General features: G+C 35.7%; 1 protein-coding gene and 1 long non-coding RNA gene across 2 annotated transcripts in view; one reads left to right on the top strand and one right to left on the bottom strand.

Annotated features, from left to right (window-relative positions):
• Positions 1–8,855, bottom strand: part of LOC123601502 — a 222,646-nt gene extending 213,791 nt beyond the window's left edge. Inside the window, exon 1 of the long non-coding RNA XR_006714138.1 lies at positions 8,493–8,855. This is a non-coding gene — a long non-coding RNA (uncharacterized LOC123601502). The remainder of the gene's footprint in view (positions 1–8,492) is intronic.
• Positions 8,264–16,662, top strand: LOC123601500 (small VCP interacting protein). Its single transcript, XM_045484799.1, has 4 exons — positions 8,264–8,429; positions 10,486–10,536; positions 11,252–11,365; positions 15,969–16,662. The coding sequence occupies exons 1-4, from the start codon at positions 8,376–8,378 to the stop codon at positions 15,981–15,983; spliced, it is 234 nt and encodes a 77-aa protein (XP_045340755.1). The 5' UTR covers positions 8,264–8,375; the 3' UTR covers positions 15,984–16,662.
• Positions 16,663–21,742: the final 5,080 nt, after the last annotated feature.

Here is a 21,742-nt window from a genome sequence, read left to right as displayed (position 1 = left end):
ATGACATATGAGAAGCCTGAGTTCAATCTAGTACTTATTCTCCTTACTACAAGGATTCTGGAATTGTCTTCAAAGAATCTAGAGATTTTCCTTCGGCAGTATTAGGTAGTCATGAGAGCTCTTATATCCTGTAAGAGAGAAAATGCACCCTTCTACCAAGAAAGAACATCAGGGGCCTCAAAGCCCCAAAGTACACCCTAGGCTAAAGGGCCTCTCCCCACTCCCCACAGGGTAATAATAGCAGGGAGGTACTGTGAAAACCCTGTTCTAGTGTTTCTTCTATATGTTGACCAAGAGGTTTACTGTATCATATTAAGGCTTGAACTCTCAGTGCTTCTCAAATGTGGTCAGGCCCAATTTTGTCTGATTTGGCTTGGTTTCGTCTAATTTCCAAATCATTGTGGACACGTGATCATTTTGTAACACATGGTCAAAATGTCACAGCATTTTCAAATTGTTTCAAGTGAACGTAAATGTTTACTCTCAATTTGTCTAACTGATCTTGTTGCAAAGCTGTAATGACCATAAGCAAACCAGACCACACAGGGTAACACAGCATTCACCTGTACTGATCCTTGCACTTTTTCTTCTCTTACATCTTCTGCAAATTGCCGGGTTGTCAACGGCATCCCTACTAATACCCTCTCCTTTTTCTTTATTCTTAAATTGACCTTTGGCTTCAGGAAAATATATAACAACAGTATTTGTACAACTTAAATGGTTTGGGATGAAAATAAAAACCTGAGTCCATACAGGTAAGTATTTTCAACATATGGGGTGTGCCCAGGCGAAGGAGGATATGGCTGATAAGGCTAGAGCAACTAGATGTAAAAAGTTTGAAAGGTGTTTTTGTTTTGGTTTTTGTCTGTCTAAAGTCTCTATAACAAAATTATCTTTTACTTATATCATTACTAATCATAATCATGGATATTAAAATAATCCTGAAATAGTATTTGATGGTTAAATTCCTGCCAATACTGGTATATGAACTCTTTCTATTTTCACTTATTTGTCCCTGTTGTTCACTTTCCGTCATTTCAAGACTTAAAACACTCTTTGCAACCACCTGTAATATGCTTTCGCAACCACAAGCCATAAGACTGGAAAAGAAAAAAGAAAACCCCTATGCTTAACATCTCCATCATATCCATTATGTTTAGAAATGACTTTAACCCTTCCTCCAAACTGTTATTTTTCATTTCTACAAATTCTTCCTGCTTATAGTTAGTGTTTGTTACCTGACTCATAGGGGAAAAACATCTTTATATCATATTCATTCTTTGTAATGAGTTATTTGATAATAGTGCCTTTCATATTTGGTTATTATCTGAATGTGACATTGCTATAATTTAGAATAGCATTTCCAGTTCTTTATAAAATTCTTTTTGTATAAGAAAGTATACTCCCTCTCGAGGCCTTTCCCAAATAATTTATAGCTTTATATAAAATTTTCTTTGTATACATTTTAATTGAATCTATTTTTCTTTATGTATTTTAATTTCTTCTAGTGGTCATAAAGCTGGAATCTGTACAGAAGACATCATGTCAGACCATAACATGCAGATTTATAACATCAAGTGGCATCTCATAATTTGACTTCATTTGAAAAATAAAGGCAATACTCTGTCATTTCAGCAAAATAAATGCAGTGCAACCATGTAACATCCAAACCACAGGGTCTAGAATTTTATTAAATACCATAATTCATCATCACCATTTTTTTCCTGTGGTAAATTTGGGATTTTCTGCTTTTTCAATGAATAATAAGATATACAGGTCCTTAAAAATTATATACTCCTGTTTAAATTTCTGCATGGAAATATATCACCTATCTAAAGATTTAGAATTATGCTTTAACAAAAGGGGAAAAGATATTTTCTCTGCTGTATATATAACGACTTGTGTTTAAATAAAACGTTTAAAATCTTTACACAGTCCCTAAGTTTATTTATTTTGAGAAAGAGAGAGTAGAGGAGGGGTAGAGAGAGGAGAGAGAGGCTCCCAACCAGACTCCACACTGCGAGGGCAGATCCCGATATGGGGCCTGAACCCATGAACTGTGAGATCATGACCTGAGCTGAAACCAAGAGTTGGATGCTTAACTGACTGAGCCACTCAGACTCCCCAGAAAGAGTTTTAATATAACTAAAGCCTATACTATATCTCCATACTGCAAATGAGCTATCATGTGATTAAAATTTTCATTTAAGGTAAAATTTAAATGCTGAATTAAATTTTACTTTTATGTATAAATAATAATCACATCTATCTTTGTAAAATGCTGTCTTAATTTCATAAGTAATTTCTAACATGCAAATAGAATTATCACAATTATTTTATAAACAAAGTACTGACTGCTGAATTAATAAAAACATTATATTTGATAACTGATTTGCAGTTTCCAAAATAAAATTTAAAGTAAAGTACAGGGATGGGTCACCTGGGTGGCTCAGTCAGTTGAGTGTCTGACCTCAGCTCAGGTCATGATCTCGCAGTTCAAAGGTTCCAGCCCCACATCAGGCTCTGTGTTGACAGCTCAGAGTCTGGAGCTTGCTTCAGATTCCGTGTGTGTGTGTGTGTGTGTGTGTGTGTGTGTGTGTGTCTCAAAAATAAATAAACATTTAAAAAAATAAATACATAAAATACAGGGAATTCTTATTCTGGGTTAAAGGAAGTTATTGGAATTATGCTTTCACAGTAACAACTAGAAAACAGGACAAAATACTAAAAACAAAATTTCAGAAATTAGGCAAAAGTCAAAAAGGGCTGTGATCTCTAAGAGAGCAGAAACAAAATGAATCCCATTTACTGCCTAGAGAAGTATTCCAGATCTTGATGCAGAGAAGAGGACCATAAGCAGAGCACAGTAGTTTTCCTGAGGTAAAGATGAACTCTGAGGAACAAAGATAAGAATTCAGGAATCTTGGGGTAACTGGAAGTTGTAGGGCCAAATTCCAGAAAGTAAGGAACTACTCAAAGTACTTTGTAGATCTGCAATGGCTTGTATTGAGTCTTTGTTGAATACTAAACTGCATATGCATACGGTGAAACTCAAAAAGATCATACCTGTTTACTCTCTGTCTACTATCAGTGTCCAATGTCTATTATCCAATCAAAATTTCTAGGCATGCCAAGAAACAGGAAATTGTAACACATAATCAAAAGGAAATCAGGCCATTGGAAACAGACACAAAATGAAAAGAGATGACAGAATTAGAAGAATGAAACATCTATTATAAATATGTTGGCTGTGCTCAGCAATTTAAAGAAAAACATGAATATAACAAGAATGAAATGAAAGATATCGTATTATATTATATTATATTATATTATTATTATATTATACTATTTTATTTTATTTTATTTTATTGAGAGAAAGACATAGCACAAGCAGGGGAAGAGCAGAGACAGAGGGAGACACAGAATCTGAAGCAGACTCCAGGCTCCAAGCTCTCAGCATGGAGCCCAACATGGGGCTTGAACTCACAAATGGTGAGATCATGACCCAAGCCAAAGTCAGATGCCCAAATGACTGACCCACCCAGGCACTCCAAATGAAAGATATTATAAAGAACTAAATAGAACTTTTATAACTGAGAAATATCTGAAATTTTAAAATTCACTGAGTGATATTAACAGTATATTAGATGTAAAAAAGAAGTCACTGAAATTGAAGATATAGCAGATATAGCAATAGCATAGTTCAAACTGAGGTAAAGGAAAAAAAAAAACTAGGAAAATGATTAGCTCCTTATTGAACTTTGAGACAAGTTCAAGTGGTCTAACATATGAATAACTGGGAAGGTCTGAATGGGGGACGATGGGAGTGAAAAAATTCCCAAAAAGTTTCCAAATTTGATGAAAATGAATTTCATGGATCCAAAAAGTTTAATAAAAACCAAGTAAGATAAAAACCAAAAATTATCAAATTACCTGATATAATCAAACTGCTGAAAAGCATTGAAAAGAGAAAGGAAAGCATCAGGGGGGACTGGAGCACGTTAAATATGGAGAAACAAGTTTAAGAAAACCACAAACCTAATTAGAAACAAGGTAAATCAGAAGGACATTTTTAAAGGGAAAAAAAAGGTCAGTTTCAAGTTTTATATGGAACAAAAATATCCTTTAAAACTGAAAGCAAAAGTACAGAATATTTTCTCCAGAAAAGAAGAGCCAAAAAAAAAAAATTATTACCCACAGATGCAGGAGACAATTCTTTAGGTAGTATAAAAATTATATCAGATAAATTTTTGGATCTTCACAAAACAATGAAGAGCTCTGGGAATGATACATATATGAGTAAGCATAAGAGAAATTTATTCCAATTTTTAATTAAAAATAACTGTTTTAAGCAAAATTAATGTATTGTAATATTAATAACATGCAGGGATAAGATGTATGACAATAACAAAGGGTGGGAGAGGATTAATGGAAATACAATTCAAAGAAAGCTTCTTATATTTTACACAAATAGGTACATTGAAGGGAGACTCAGATGTGTTAAGGAAATGTATTGTAAATACTAGAGAAACTACACACACACAAAGACATATAGCCATTAGTGAAGATAAAAATGGAATGCTGAAAATCCATCCAAAGAAGATAGAAAAATAAGCAAAAAAGAAAAAAGAACAGATTTGAAAATAAAGAAAACAAATGGCAAGATTATCAATCCCAGATTGATTATTAGCTATATTAAATGTAAATGGTCTAAGCATTCCAACTAAAAGAAAGTAGCAAGAACTGTGAAGGATTTGAGACTTTATTTTCATAAGATAAGAGGTCAGACTGTCATACCTTCAAAGATGTTGGCAGAAAACAAAGGACTTTGTTACTTCAAGTACATGCTTACATTGGTTTCCCTTGGTAAGAGGTATGCCCAGGTGAATGCTGTGCACACAGTGGGTTTGTGTCACAGCTAAAGTAACCCCAATCTTCTATAAAGAGTTACTAGCAAATCTATCCAACTTTTGTTCTGGAGGGAGACATCATCTCTATTATATCGGAAAGTAAACAAATCTGCTCTAGAGGAGACTATATCTTCCAAGTTTGCTTACTATGCAAACATCCTTGAAAAGATAGTCTAGAACAAATTATATTAAAATCTTTGCTTAGAAAACAGATACATGAAAGACCCATGGAGAATTTTCTTCCAATAGACAGAGATTGTCAAACTGAGTTTTTAAAATGCAAGAACAACTACAAACTATTAGAAACACACTATGTATATAAATATTAAAAGGTTTAAAAATTAAATATATACAATGAAAACAAAAATCTTAAAACTCGAATGACTATATTAACATAAATTGGTTGTCAGAACAAATAATATTATCAGTGCATAGATGAACATTTTATAATGATAAAACATTCACACAAAGACATAATCATCATAAACATATGTACCCAATATCAGAGCATCAAAATATGTTAAGCAAAAACTGGAAGAATTCAAAGAATAGACAAATCCACAATTATAACTGAAATAGAAACATTCATCGCTTAGGCAAATGATGTGACAAATAGAAAATCAGCAAAGACATAGAAGACTTAAATCACACTACCAGCCAATAATCTTACTGATATTCATAGAATATGCCACAAACATAAACAGAACAGATATTCTTTCAAGTACACCACAGAACACTAAAATAGACCATCTGCTGGGCCATAAAGTAACTCTTAGTGGATTTCATAGGATTGAAGTGATAAAGAATATGTTCTTTGACCAGAAAATTAAAACAAAAAACTTTTACAATTAAATTACAGAATATAAACATACCATAATACGGACAAAAGATTTGAACTATTTCTAAAAAGATACACCAACAGCCAAGTTGTACATGAAAAGGTGAGAAATGCAAACTAATACCACTCTATACACCCATTTGAATTGGTAAAATTTTAAAAGCTGACTGTACCAACTTTGGCTAGGATAAGAAACAACTGGTATTTTCTTATACCATTGCTATGAACGTAAATGGAACAAGCACTGTAAAATTCCTAACAGTTTTCCATACATGTGAAATATGACCCAGTTATCCCACCCACATGTTCACTAAAGAGAAATAAACAAGTTCACACAAGGAATTGCACAGGAATATTTATAGAGCTTTGTTCATGACAGCCTCAAAATGTACATAGCCCATTAAGTCCATGGATAGGAAAACTGATTGTTAAAATGTGGTATATCTACTTATCTTGATGAGCACTGAGTAATGTACAGAATTGTTGAATCACTTCATGGTACACTTGAAACTATTACACTATGTTAACTAAACTGGATATAAATGGAATGGAATGGAATGAAATGAAATGAAATGAAATGAAATGAAATGAAATGAAATGAAATGAAATGAAAAAGATATGTCTACAACACTGGAATATTATTGAAAGAACTTACACACACATAACATTGATGAGCTTTAAAACCTTTATCTGAATGGAAAGAAGTTAAAGCACATATGATATTCCATTTATCTGGAACTCTAGAAAATATAGTTAACCTATAGGGAGAGAAAGCAGTGTTTATCGCAGACATAAATGGGAGAATATCCCATGTTCATAGATCAGAATTAATACTGTTAACATGTCCATACTACCAAAAGCAATCTACAGATCCAATGCAATCCCTATCAAAATTCCAATGTCATTTTTCACAGAAATAGAAAAAAATCTTAAAAATTTGAATGAAACCACAAAGAACCTGAATTGTCAAAGCAATCTTGAGAAAGAACAAGGCTAGAGTCATCATATTTCCTGATTTCAAACTATATTACAAAGCTATTGCAATCAAAACAGCATGGTTTGTCATAAAAATAGATGTAAAGATCAAGGGAGCAGAATAGAAAGCCCCAAAATAAACCCACATACATACTATCAGTTAATTTTTGACAAAGGACCCAATAACATATAAAGGATAGTCTCTTTAAACTTTTTTTTTCTTCTTTCAGAGAGAAAGAGAGCATGGCAGGGCGGGGGAGAGGAGCTCAAGGCAAGAGAGAGAATGAATCCCAAGCAGGCTCCACACACAGCTCAGAGCCCCATGTGGGACTCAGTCCAAGAAACCTGGGATCATGACCCGAGCAGAAATCAAGAGTTGGCCATTCAACTGACTGAGCCAACTAGGCACCCCAAGGATAGTCTTTAATAAATGGTGTTTGGAAAACTGCACAGCTACATGCAAAAGAACAAAAATGGACTTTTTAACACCGCACACAAATATGAAGTCAAAATGGATTAAAGACTTGAACATAAGACCTGAAACCAAAAAACTCCTTAAAATAAAAAACATAAGCAGTAAGCTCCCTGACTTTGGTCTTGGTGATATTTTAGATTTGACACCAAAAGCAAGGGCAACAAAAGCAAAAATAAGTGTAACTACATCAAACTAAAAAGTCGCCTGCACAGCAAAGGAAATCAGAAACAAAATGAAAAGGCAAGCTATGGAATGGGGGAAATATTTGCAAATTACATATCTGATAATGAGTTAGTATCTAAAATACACAAGTTAAGTCCAACTCAACAGCAAAAAGCAAATGACCCAATTAAAAAAAGGCCAAAGAACCTAAAAGGACATTTTCCCCACAACATACAAATGGCCAACAGGTCCATGAAATGGTGCTCAACTCACTAATTATCAGGGAAATGCAAATTAAAACCACAATGAGGTATGAACTCACACCTGCTACTATATCTATTTCCAAAAAGACAAGTTATAATTGCTGGCAAGGATGTGGAGAAAAGGGAACCCTTGTATGCTGTTGCTGGGATTGTCAACCAGTAGAGTAACCAAGGAAAACATGATGGAAATTCTTTGGAAATTAAAATTAAAATTACCATATATATGATACAGGAATCCCACTTTTGGATCTATAGACTACAGAAACCAAAGCATCGTCTGGAAGAGGAATCTGTAACCCCATGTTCATTGCAGTAGTACTCACAATAGCAACGTATGGAAACAACTTAATCTGTCCATTGACAAGTGAGTAAAGAAAAGGTAGTTTTTCTATTTTTCTCTCTCCCTCTAGATGCCCAAACTCAGCAAGCTTTTCCTGGCGTGGAGGCCTTGCCTGCTTGCCTGCCACCCTGGCACTCGCCAGGAGGAGCTGTGCTGAGCGCGGTGGGGAATTGCCTCTAGAGGGCGGTAGGGAGAGGCGGGGTGGTGGAGTGACAGGCGGGGGGGGGGGGGGGCGTTGTAGCGGAGGAGCGGTGGGGCGGGGCGTTGCCGCAGAGGGGCGGGGCGGAGCCGAGGCGCCCGGCAGGGGTGGGGGCGGGGCGAGCGCCGCGAACCTGGGAAGCGGATCTGACCGCGCAGTTCGCACTGTCAGGTCTGGGCGGGCCCAGAGAGGGACCCCCTAGCCGCTCTCCCCATGGGGATGTGTTTTCCCTGTCCGGGGGAGTCCGCGCCTCCCTCGCCGGACCTGGTGAGTAAGGCCGCGTCCCCGCGTCCCCGGGTTCCCGTGTCCGCCGACCCGCGCCGCGCGCACCTGTTCTCCGGAGGTGCGCGTCGGAGGCCGCGAGCTAGGGGCTCCCGGGCTGGCCGTTGGGCGCGGAGGCGCGGACCGGACAGCTCGCCGGTGGGTCTCTGCTGGCGAAGACGTGTGGACACGCTCTGAGGGACCTTGGGTCTGGCCGTGGGACCACAGCCGCCGCCTCCGTGTCGGTCTCTCCACTTCCGTTACAAAAAATTGCCCAAAGGCGGCTCCGGAGTCTGTTTACCTTTCGCAGACTTGGGGGAAATTGGGAGTTCTTAAGGACGCAGGCGTACGCAGACGGTGCGGTGTGTGGGCCATTCTTGGCGATGCGGTGGATGAAGTCAGGGTGCAACTGAAGTTCTTAATCTAGGCGATGTGCGTTTTCTTGTGTCTGTACCAACTGTATAAAGAAGGTGCTTAATAAAATCTCTTACACTCCTGTGCTCTGTTGGATATTGTAATAATCAGCTATTTCCCATTACCATTTTATCTCTTTATTAATTTCTTCTTTTTAAACAATAAGGATTTTACGTAGTACGGAATGTAGAGTTTGTAACTTTGCCACATCTAGTAAATAGAAATACAAAAGGCCCAGTTAAATTTGAATTTGTAGATAAAAATATATATATTTTAAGAATAGGTGTATCTCATGCAATATTTGGGACATATATTAGAAATTATTCATTGTTTAGCTGAAATTTGTATTTAAGTGGTTTGTGGTACAAGTCATTTATACCTTTTGTAGCTTTCTATTTATAACAGTATCTTTACATTAATAGTCCTTACAGGTTGTTGATAATAGAAAACCTAAATTATTCTCTTCTTCTACCTAAAAATTCGTTGAAGGAAGTAAGGTGTTTGGGGAAGTACATTAACTCTTCAGCCATTTGATTATAGGTACTAAAAATGATCTGGAAGTTGATGTGGGAAAATTTACCTTGTCTTTCTTGCTAGTGTTGCTTTTAAATGTTGTTAATTTTGTTTATTTGGCTGTTGGTAAAATACCAATATGCCAGCATTTGTTAAGCCCTCCCCGCTATCCCCACAGATAAACACATGGTTCACTACTGGAATGTCACTTTATCTTTGGGGTTTATCCAGGACCTCCCAAAGTAAAATAGATCTCCCACTATACCGCCCACCCACCCTTCCATTTCTTAATCACCATACTCTTCTTTGTATTTTCTCAAAGCACAACTATTTAACAGACATGTTAAACAGACTTGATTATATTTAACTGTGTGCCTTCACTGGAATGTAAGTTCCATGTGGTTGGAAACATTTGTCAGGTTTTTTTACCACTGCATCCTCAGCACCTAGAAAAGTTCCTGGGGGATGATGGTTGCTCAATAAATATTTGTCCAGTGAATGAATGAATATATGTATTGTGGTAGGGTAAACAAAGAAATTATTAACACAGCTGCCAAGGGAATGCTGCTTACTGTCTTATATATTTAATGAATTTATAATTTATAATTAATAATAGTAATACATGATATAAAAAGTAATGTTCAGTGTGCCCCAACATGGAGCAGTACCTCTTAAAATGTCCTTCAGGGCTTCATGTCCTACACAATAAGATTAGCCCACTTCATTCATGACTGTATCCTGAAAATACCACCTACTTCAAACCACATGTTTCCTTTCTTGTCTTATTAAATGCCATTTGTTTTATTATTATACTGACTAGCTTGTAAGCCTTAAAAAAAAGCAACTATATTATTTTATAGCACAACCTGAATATATATAATATATATGCGTTTATAATACATGTTACGTATATGTGTCTTATGTGCTTATTTGAGGGTATATCGGTTTGGAGAATGAATTTCAGGAAGTTAAGTATTTCATAAATATTGTAAATAGTGGCAGTCTTAGTGGGACATTTTGAACGAGTACTAAATATTTTTGTAAATTGGTTTTATATATATTGGTTTATAATATATAAATTATCCATGATGTTTGGCTTTATTTTACAACATATTTTTACACACAATTTCTTTAGGAAGAGAAAAGAGCAAAGCTTGCAGAGGCTGCAGAGAGAAGACAGAAGGAGGTAAGAGTAGAAATAAAATTCTGCCTACATAGGGGTGCTGGGGTGGCTCAGTCAGTTAAGCATATGAGTTCGGTTCAGGTCTTGATCTAACGGTTTGTGAGTTCAAGCCCTGCATTGGCTTCTGTGCTGACACCTGAGAGCTTGGAGCCTGCTCTGGATTCTGTGTCTCCCTCTCTCCCTGCCCCTCCCCTGCTCACGCTCTGTCTCTCGAAAAATAAATAGTAAAAAAAAAATTTTTTAATAAAATTCTGCCCACATAGATAATTGTGTTCTTTATTCTCAATAGATGTTTATTACTAGTATTCTGTAATGAAAATTGTGTCTGATATCCTATAAATTTATATATAATCATTTTTTAAATGATTTCTGTATTTCTATAACATACATTAATGCATTTATATCATTTAATGCATGAAAATTACTGTACAGATGTCTTCTGTAATGTGAGATGCCCCTTTAATAAAACCTTCTTCTTTGGGATAAAGTGACCATACTTTATAAAGCACTGACAGATGTCAAGTTAAGTTTAGGGGAAAAATACCCAGTGAAGAAATGATGCTTTATGCAAAGCTTCTATAGAAGTAGTCTAATTCTTTGTTACCACAAATAAAACTCTCTTCCAAAGAAAAACCTAAAAAGCAACAAACAAATACCTTTTGGACACTGGATACTAATTTTTGTTGTTCTTCTAAACCATTTAATACATTTTCTAAAGGCTGCATCTCGGGGCATTTTGGATGTTCGGTCTGTGGAAGAAAAGAGAAAGAAAAAGGAAAAAATAGAAAAACAAATTGCTACATCTGGGCCCCCACCAGAAGGTGGACTTAGGGTAAGTATTAAAATTTACTTACAGTTTAATTTATTTGGAATGTTAAAAAATGTCAGTAGCAATCTATTCAATAGTTTCTTCTTGAAATGGATTATCAGCAAATTTTAAATTAATTTAAAAGCATAAATAAATAGATAGGAAGAAGTGCCAATTTATGTGGACATTCCAGCATTTCCAAAAATGAAAATAGATTGTTTTTCCTGATTACCTTAGCACTATATTTTAATATTTTGTATTTGTATGATTAATAACAATATATAGGAAACTTAATATGGAAGAGTATAAAGAAGAACATAAAATTCACCCCAATTCAGTGTCATTTTGACAGACCTCATTTCTAATCTCCATTTGTACATCAATCTTAATTGAATTGGATTACACTATAGATTCCTTTTTTTTTTTTTTAAATAGCCTACATTTTTTTCACTGAGTAATTTGAGGATTTTGAGCTTTTCATGGTCACTCATTATCATAGTTCAGTAAATGTCAGTTTGGACAATAGACTATACAGGGTGAGTGTAACATACACACCTCCCACCTCCCAACGTAGCAATTGCAGCTCTTGACATGGAAATACAATGATGGACAAGTTAAACAGGACCCTGAACTTGAGGATCTTTGCAGTTTTCTATAAAGGTTTTCTAGAAAGGTTTTATTTTACATGTTAAAGCACAAGAAAATATTGTTCAGATACTAAGATTTTATTCTTGGGGTGCCTGGGTGGCTCAGTCGGTTGAGCGTCCGACTTCAGCTCAGGTCATGATCTCACAGTGTGTGGGTTGGAGCCCCGTGTCGGGCTCTGTGCTGACAGCTCAGAGCCTGGAGCCTGTTTCCAAACCTGTGTCTCCCTCTCTCTCTGCCCCTCCCCCAAGTCTCACTTTGTCTCACTCTGTCTCTCAAAAATAAATAAATATTTTAAAAAATTAAAAAAAAATATTTTATTCTTTGGTCCATTTTTAAAGGAAATAAATTTTTCAAGTAAGTGTTTTTGTGACAAGGACAATGTCCTGAATTTCAGTCATTTATATCTAACTTGTCAATGATTTATTAGCACTTATTTAGCTGATTTACTGTCTTTGCAATTCAGTTTTTTTGATTTTTAATTTTTTTAAGTCTAGTTAATATAGTGTTACATTAGTTTCAGGTGTACAACATAGCGATTCAACATCTCTATACATTTTGCTGGGCTCATCACAAGTGTAGATACCATCTGTCACCATACAATGTTATTACAATAGCACTGACTTTTTGGGGGGAGCTCTTAAAACTATATATAAATACATACATGTATATATCCTCCTATCCTGTGGGGCAGGCAGTTTAGAAGCATCCTGAGAAGAGGTGCTTCTGGCTCAGGAATATCATGCAGAAGTATGATTTATCTGTGTGTATTTTACCATTGTATATTAATTCATCTAGTTTTGTTTACTCAATGAAAGTAAAAGAAAATATAATTTTATCAACTTTTTTTTTTTTTAATTTTTTTTCAACGTTTATTTATTTTTGGGACAGAGAGAGACAGAGCATGAACGGGGGAGGGGCAGAGAGAGAGGGAGACACAGAATCGGAAACAGGCTCCAGGCTCTGAGCCATCAGCCCAGAGCCCGATGCGGGGCTCGAACTCACGGACCGCGAGATCGTGACCTGGCTGAAGTCGGACGCTTAACCGACTGCGCCACCCAGGCGCCCCAAATTTTATCAACTTTTAACAGTGTATAGAATAATTGGTTTCAATCTTCAGGTAAATAGCTGTGACTGTTGTGCTTATGTTTTTTATATACCTGCACAATAGAAGAGAATAAATCTTCTGGAAAGTGAAACAGTTGGTTGATACAAAGTCAGGATATTTATCAGAAGTATAGATATTTGCGGTCATTACTGAGATATAGGTATATGCCACCAGATTTATTTCATAGAAGTTTCTCAAAAACAATAACAAAAATTGTGAAAATTAAAGTGTGTGACCGGAAATTATGCTGAATTTCAGTGTTTTATAATAGAAGAAATGGGGGTATTGAGTGACAATCAAAATCACATATAATGTTATAAGAAGAAGATACTTTATATATAGTCAGAGTTAAGAAGGTATTTATTTGACATATTCTAATCTAATAAATTTAACATCAGCTTTTAAACTCTAAGAAAGAAAGTACCTTTCTTAATTAAATCTGAAGCCTAGCCTGAAGCCTATACTTTAGAAATAAATTAGGCCATGTACTGCTTTTGGTCCCTTCAGCAGTGTTCAGAATTAAAATCATCCCAATTTTAAATTTTGTGCCGTTTTTCTTTGTGTACTGTTCTTACAAGAAAGTTCTCTGGTTCCATTAATAAAAATCACCCTCAAGGCCATCAAGTTGGACAGTGGCTCATTGTGATAAACCACTCCTGCTGTACTCTGGGTCATTTTCCCTTGGAATATTCCTAATCACTTCTACCACTGACACACTAGCTTTAAGAGACATGCTCCTTTCCCCTCCACCACCTGTGTAGATCATTGAGAGCATACAGTGAAGTTCAAAATAAGTTTTTAGAGATTCAGTGCTAATAGAAGGGGAAACAGAAGGCAGAGAGTAACTTTAATCTTCAAACCCGTTGGCCTAAGGTCCTTTAAGGGCTGCTGCCAGGCCTGTTCTGCAGGCTGGCCTGGTGTGGCCTCTACCGTGTAGCTAGATTTTGCCTCACCAGACTTCGCAGTATGAGGAAAACATGGCCTCTCTCTGTCTTCATGTACTCCACATATTCATCTCCTGACCAGCGCTGCCTCTTCCCGGGATGATTGGCATTGGCAATGCTCACTATCTTCTGGGAAGGCAACCTCATTTTTTTTCTTCTTAGTTTCTTTTCATTGTCACATGATTTTACATTAGTTTAGTTTCAAGTGTAGAGCATAGCGATTCCACAAGTCTATACATTATGCTATGCTCACTAGAACCACCATCTGTCACCGTACAACCCTATTGCAATACCCTTGACTGTATTTTCTATGCTGTACCTTTTTTCCCTCTGACTTACTCATTCCATAACTGGAAGCCTGTATCTCCCACTCTCCTTAACCCATTTTGACCATCCTCCCGCCCTCCTCCCCACTAGCCACCATCAGTTTGTTCTCTGTATTTATGACCCTGTTTCTGCTTTTTAAAATTTGTTTTGTTTTGTCTGTTTTTACATATAAGTGAAATCACATGGTATTTGTCTTTCTCTGTATGACTTATTTCACTCAGCATAAAACCCTCTAGGTCCATCCATGTTGTTGCAAATGGCAAGATCTCATCTTTTTTATGGCTAAGTGATATTTGTGTGTGCGTGTGCGTGTGTGTGTGTGTGTGTGTGTATACACATACACCACATATTCTTTATTTATCTATCAATGGATACTTGGACTGCTTCCCTAACTTGGTTATTGTAAATAATGTTGCAATAAACATACTGGTGCATGTATCTTTTCAAATTAGTGTTTTCATTTTCTTTGGGTAAATACCCAATAGTGGAATTACTGGATCATGTAAATGATTTAATTTTTTGAGGACCCCCCCCCCACTCTCTTCTAGAGTGGCAAGGGAGCTTTATTTTCCGAGCTCAGTGTGATGATGACATGGTACAAACTAATATCAGTACAGGATATGACAGTACAGGAGTAGTGGCAGACCTCTAATGCAGTGGCTCGGAACCCTGGCTACATGTTAGAACCTCACGAGGAGCTTTCAAAAAAGGCTGACCCTTGGCTCCCACCTCATGCTAATCAGAATCTCTGAGAGTGGAGTTTAGTCATCAGGACTTTCTTAAGCTCCTCGAGGTAGCCTAATGCGCCAAACCAGATTGAGAATCACTGCTCTGGTCTTTTTAACACTAATCTTCAAAGATATATTGTGGGAAATAGAGTCCCGTGGTAAAAAATAAAATATTTTAAATTCCTGGACACAATATTGTATACTGATTCCCTTTCTTAGAGATTCAAAAGTGCACAGTGTTCCAAGTCTCTAAGAAGTCCTAAAATGAAAGCAAATTTACTTGGATTAACCCTTAATTTTCAAAACTGAAATACAGACTTCAAAAATATATATAACACCCAATAATATTGCTTGGATGTACATGAAAACCACTACTCAAGAGACTGGTAAGTACCTGGTACTATCCCAGTGACTTTTTCAGAGTTTACTCCTGCAGATGTAGTAGACTTGATGGAACAGAACAACGAAGTTTCTCAAGTCAAGCAAGAAAAAGACTTTGCCAAACCATTACTTAACAACTTCTGCCATTCTGTGGCTCCCTGCCTCAAACAAGAATTCCTGTATTTTTATTTTACAGTTTCATTGTTTTTATTTTGTGGTATTTTCTTTTGGTTTTCCTGAGCTAATTACTGGTTATTTGGGATTTAGCTACCCGTTAATCTGCCCAGGTATTTTGTTTTACTTCTTTATGTCTTTAAACAATCGTTTGTCTTATTTCAGAAGTTGACCATCATGTAAAATTATACTAATCACTGCTATGCACAGAAATCACTTCACATTTGTATAGCCCATACTTCTATTTTTGTTCACTAGGATATTTTCACATTAACTTTAAATAAAATTTACTTGTCTCCATGTGTTTTTATCTTTTCTAGTGGACAGTTTCATAAGCGTAACGTGAGTAGAAAAGTCTACTGCCAGTAACTAATATCTGCAATCAAGTGGACGTCCGCAGCCTAATGTCTTCTCTTTGAATAAATAAAATAATTTATTGTAATTGTAGTGCCATTAAATGCAGTCAGTGCTTTTCCAGTATTGATAGACTGAAACTGTTTTTGATGTTCAAACTTAGAAAATGGCCAGACCCTTCAACACATACTTATTTTCTTACATTTGCTCTTGTGCAGGTAGTGGGTGATTTGCCATTTTTTAGTAATTAAAACATGGACCTAAATAGTGAATATATATATATATGTCGCATGCAAAAAGTCTGCATACACCTCAGACATTAAAGTTTGCCATTGTATTTTCTCTCCTTTATACGATGACCTAGCAATCTATATTTTTCTGCTTAGCCTTGTATCTTTTTTTATTTCATTATCTATGAAGGCTTTTGCTTAAAATTATGGACTTTGTGCCTTTAAACTGATCATCAGGGAAAATGTTGAAAAATCATTTGAAGGGCTTATCTGAAGGGACACTGTAAATTTTTGTATCTTACCAATGAAAGAGTAATGAAAATTTGTAGAAACTGTTGAATTTCTCCTAATTTATTTTCTATTTCTGTGGCTTATAAAATTAACATGTAGGGTTTTACATTGCAATAAAAGTGTTTTTTTGCTTGCTGAATTTAAAATTACATATTAATAGTACCATCAGAGGGCAGTGATCTATTACACAATGTCAGACTCAGCTCTAAAGATATTTGTAGTAACTGAATGAGGTAAACTAAGAATCTGATGGGCTATACTGAGTGATAATAGATTTGTCCAAATTTCATAGGTGTTTTTATTCTTTTGTATTTATTAAAGAATGATCTCAAGATTTATACACATGCGAAATTGCCAAGGCAAATATGAATGTATGAAATAGAAACATGTAGGTACTGTATTTAAAAGGTCTACTTTAAAAATAAACATACTATGAGGTAACTCTATGTGATGCATAGTCATAAACTTTTCTAGTTTTTGTTCATTAGTAACATGAGCATTAGTAACATTATAGCATTTTTGTTTTTTGAATTTTCCTTTTTAGTATATAATAAGCTAAAATAGGAGAATTCCTGTATCTTTTAATTTGGTTGCTAACTCTTTTGGATGACAAGGCCACAATCTGAGCCCTAAATTAGAATTTGTAAGACAGTTAAGTGCCAATGGAGACTATAAATTAGACCAGCTTATTTGATTTACAAAAAGAAAACTGAGCCATCATTGTGCTCATCCCTCCCACAAGACCTGTATTACATAGCAGTATATCATATATGATAATTTTAGAGTTTGAACTATATTATAGGTCTCTTGACTCTTCATTGAAAAATTATTTTTTCTATTATGGCATAAAATAGTTTATGAATATCCAGGCAAGACATATATTTAGACAGGCTCAGTTTTTCTTCATCCTTTAGAAGGTCAGTGGTATTTTTGTTGTTAAAGGATGGTGAAATCATTGAATTTTATTTTAGAAATAAAATTTTTGACTTTATGAACATGATTAATTTCTCCAAGGCAGAAAGGAAGAAAAACATCATCAGTAGGTGAATAGATATAAAGCCAGAGCGTACTAACCTTGAACTGTGTAAATCTTTCCTTCTGCTTTAATATAGAAAGAACAATTTTATCTGTACTACGTCTTAAGAATTACAACTTGAGTTGGTGTAAACAAAGGTTTACATCCAGGGGATAATGCCCTGTTTCTAATAGAGTTTATATCCAGAGACCATGTGTATTTACTGTTGAACCATGAATGATATGCTGGTGTATTGCTTTCTGGGAACAATGGGATATCCTGCTCCAGCCAATCATGCATGGCCTGCTTCCATGGGTATAATCAGCTTTCTGCAAAAAGATATGGGTTGCATGGGCTAAGGGGTGATACTCAAATGTTAAGAATAGTTTTAGGAAGGGGAAGGGAAAAGAGGAGACTAGATGCCTGATAGGTAACCAGTAAGTGACTACTAAAAAAAAAAAAAAAAAAAAAAAGCACATATATATCCAACCTCTCTCTCATCAAGTTATGAATCAGTTCCTGATGAAAACTTAACTTGGAGCCAATTTCCCATAAATCATAATTCAAATAGGAAAACATGGTAATGCTTAATATGTCACCCAAACCCTCCAACAAATGACTAAAATATAACTGAAACAGTGAAATACTTTTATATAACTATCATATTAAGATGTAAAATGCTAAAACCACTGCTTCTTAATTTTAATCATCAGACAATATGACTGGTAACAAAAAGTTGTATATTATCATATAGCCCCTTTGTTAACATGCTGCATGTTTTTTAAAACATCTATATGTGATACTATGGTTCACCAATTGTATTTGGAATGTAATTAATAGTTTTCACATACATAGTTTGTTATAAATTCTGTATTGCCTTACGGGGACATAAATATACATTTTTCCTATATAAAAATTGAGTTTGGCCATCTCTTTAACAAAATTGTATCTTCATGGCGTATTGAATAATTAGAACTTGGGTGAATGGTTAGGGAAACCATGACACTCTTAGCTCTGGCATGAATGAGAACAACAGAGCTAAAGGCTATTTGGTATGTTCATACAATCCCTGAATTTACAGATAGGCATGTTTCTTTTTCCATACTCTAAAGGAGAAATGGTAATAGCCTCCTGTTGCCTTAGAGAAATACAATAATGTAAAAGTTCTAGCTATCATCCTTTGTACCCCAGGAGAATTGACATAAGCTTTGAGGTTTTTTTTCCAACAGTCCGATTTGTAAATCTTCACTAGGAATTATAGTACACCCTTAGAAGAAAAAGTAACTTGTCAGTTTTAGGTTTGAATAATATCTGCATAAATAGGTTAGTAAGAGAGAGGTAGGTAGGCACACCTATCTGCATTGACATTTAAGGTGTGTGTGGTTGTTTTGTTTTTAACACTTTCAAACAAGCATCTCAAATTCCCCTACTACATGTGCTCTAAGCTGATTCAACTGTGACACCATAGCCATTTTCTTTGATTTTCTCAAAAGCCACTAGGAAGGCATCTGTGTATTTCATAGACTTTGAACAAGTTTTGGTTTGATTCAGAGAAATTTGTTTCGAAAACTCAGTTAAAATTTCTCATATGACATGGCTTTTTGTTTTTCTATTCTTCCAGATATGTTTCATCTTGCAAATATTACCTCTAAATATGACTATTATGGTCTGACCTGAACATGATACTTTTATTATAGCCCAGATTGCATTTCCTATTTTTTTTAAGTTTATTTATTTTGAGGTGGGGTCCAGGGGAGACATGCACGAGTTGGAGAGGTACAGAGAGAGGGAGAGAGAGAATCCCAAGCAGGTTCCACACTGTCAGCACGGAACCTGCTGCAGGGCTCGACCGTGAGATCATGACCTGAGCTGATGTCATGATTCACCCAGGCTCCACGCATTGCCTATTTTTATAGCACCATACTTGGTTTGGGTTTCAAATCAATGTCCTCTAGTTACAGGTTTGAGCCAACTTTTGCAAGTACTTCAAACTTAACCTCAAATGGAACTAAGTAGTTTTGCATACAAACTCTTTCTAGGCTATTTCTCTGAAATCTGTTTTTCTTACATCAGTCAGAAGTCAAGGAGTTATCCTAAACTTCCTATTCTACCTAATTCCTAGGGTGCCCTTTTCTTATCCTACATTTCTCAGGTAGGTTATTAGTAACAGACATACTTAAAGTAGGTTTAAAAAATACCAAGTGTCTCGTGTAGATAATTCTTAAGTATCTACACACAAATTTGTAGAACCAATGAGTTTAGCAAGGCTGCAGAATACCAAGTCCATATATGAAAATGTCAATGCTATTTCTACAGGCAAGTAATAAGTAATCTGAAAATTAAGAAAATTCAATTACAGCATCATCACATAGAATAAAATACTTAGGAAAAAATGAAAGAAGTAAAAGATCTGAACTAAAAGCTACAAGACATAGTTGAGAAGTTAAAAAAAAAAAAAACCAACCCTAAATGTTTGGGACCATTGCATGTTCATGGTTTAGAAGACTCAGTATTGTCAAAATTGCATTCTGAAATTGATCAATAAATTCAGTGCAAAATCCCAGCAAACTTTTTCAGAGAAATTGACAAAATGACCCTAAAATTTACATGGAAATGCAAGATTTACAATAGTGAAAACAATTTAGGAAAAAGAACATAGTAATTTTCACTAAGGAGTCAATGAGTAAGAGCAATCTACATTTGGTCACTTCCTTCTTCTGAATGTAGTCTCGTTTTTCCATATCCTTGTTGAATTCCATTCAGCTAGCAGCTAGACCTCAAGGTCAATTGTGACCACGTTCTTACCAACAACTAAAAGACCATCATAGATGTTGTATAAGCAGAAAGAATGATGCCACCCTACCCCAAATATGTTCACATACTAATCACTGGACCCTGGAAATAAGATACATTACATGGCAAAAGGTATTTTGCAGATGTGATTCCTCTAATGACCTTAAAATGGAGAGATTGCATTACGTTATCTAGGTGGACCCATTCTGATCACATGGATTATTATTTTCTTTAATTATGTTTTTTAATATTTGTTTTTGAGAGAGAGCAAGCAAGGGAGGGGCAGGGAGAGGGAGACACAGAATCTGAAGCAGGCTCCAGGCTCTGAGCTGTCAGCACAGAGCCCAACGTGGGACTCGAACTCATGAACCCTGAGATCATGACCTGAGCCAAACGACTTTGGCCAAACTCTTAACCAACTGAGCCACCTCAGCGCCCCTCGCATAGGTTCTTAAAAGCAGAAAATCTTTCTACCTGTGGTCAGAGAGATGTAAAGAAAGAAGTCTCGTTGAGATACTCTATTGCTGGCTTTGAAGATAGAGGAAAGAGAACATGAGCAAAGGAAATCAGCCTCTAGAACGTGGAAAAAGCAGGGAAACGAATTCTCTCCTAGACTCCTCAGAAGAAGCACAGCCCTGCTGACATCTTTATGTTAGCCCAGTGAGACCATCTCAAATTTCTGGCCCATAGAACAATAACATAATAACTTTGTGTTGTTTAAGCCACTACGCTTCTGGTAATTTAGTACATTAGCATAGAACATCCAATAAAATAGATGAAGGGATTAATATGCTTTTTGTTTACCTATACATATTTTAACTAAATGAAATTAATTTTAATTTTTAAGGACATAGATACGTTTGTGGGAAGAAATTAAGCACAGGAGAAAGTTTTGAGGAAAATACTATTGCCAATTACTATATAGAGAAATTCAGTGCTAACGCTAGTTTAGTAACATAAAAGTCAAATCACTCAATGTCTGTATTTTAAAAGATATTACAATTATTACTGTTCCAAGGTGATTTTATCTCTGATAAAACTTTAATTTTGTTTTTTCCCAGCATAATTACAACCCCATTTCTAGTACCACTAAACTTCACAATGAACAGGTTGTGTGTACTTTGACTAAATCAGTCATGTGACAAATTGAGATATTTCCTGACTTTCTGGAGCAGGAGAGGTGGATTTTTTTATCGTAGAAGAAAGAGGGAATGACAAATTAACTCTGCCAATACTTATTAAACTCAAGGTGGCAGTTAAGGGATTACCTATGATAATATTTGGTTTTTCTGCTAAGGGGAGCAAACAATGCTAACACTCAAAAGTGAAGAAGCACTAGGTAACCCTAATGCGACTCTTTCTAGAACTCTGAGGGAAAGTTGCCATTTGAAGATTATTTTTATTTCAGAAT

This window comes from Leopardus geoffroyi, chromosome D1 (assembly GCF_018350155.1).
Source record: "Leopardus geoffroyi isolate Oge1 chromosome D1, O.geoffroyi_Oge1_pat1.0, whole genome shotgun sequence".
Classification (NCBI taxonomy): Eukaryota; Metazoa; Chordata; class Mammalia; order Carnivora; family Felidae; genus Leopardus; species Leopardus geoffroyi.
The sequence above is the reverse complement of the archived record's forward strand: the minus strand, read 5'-3'. Positions and strand labels throughout refer to the sequence as shown.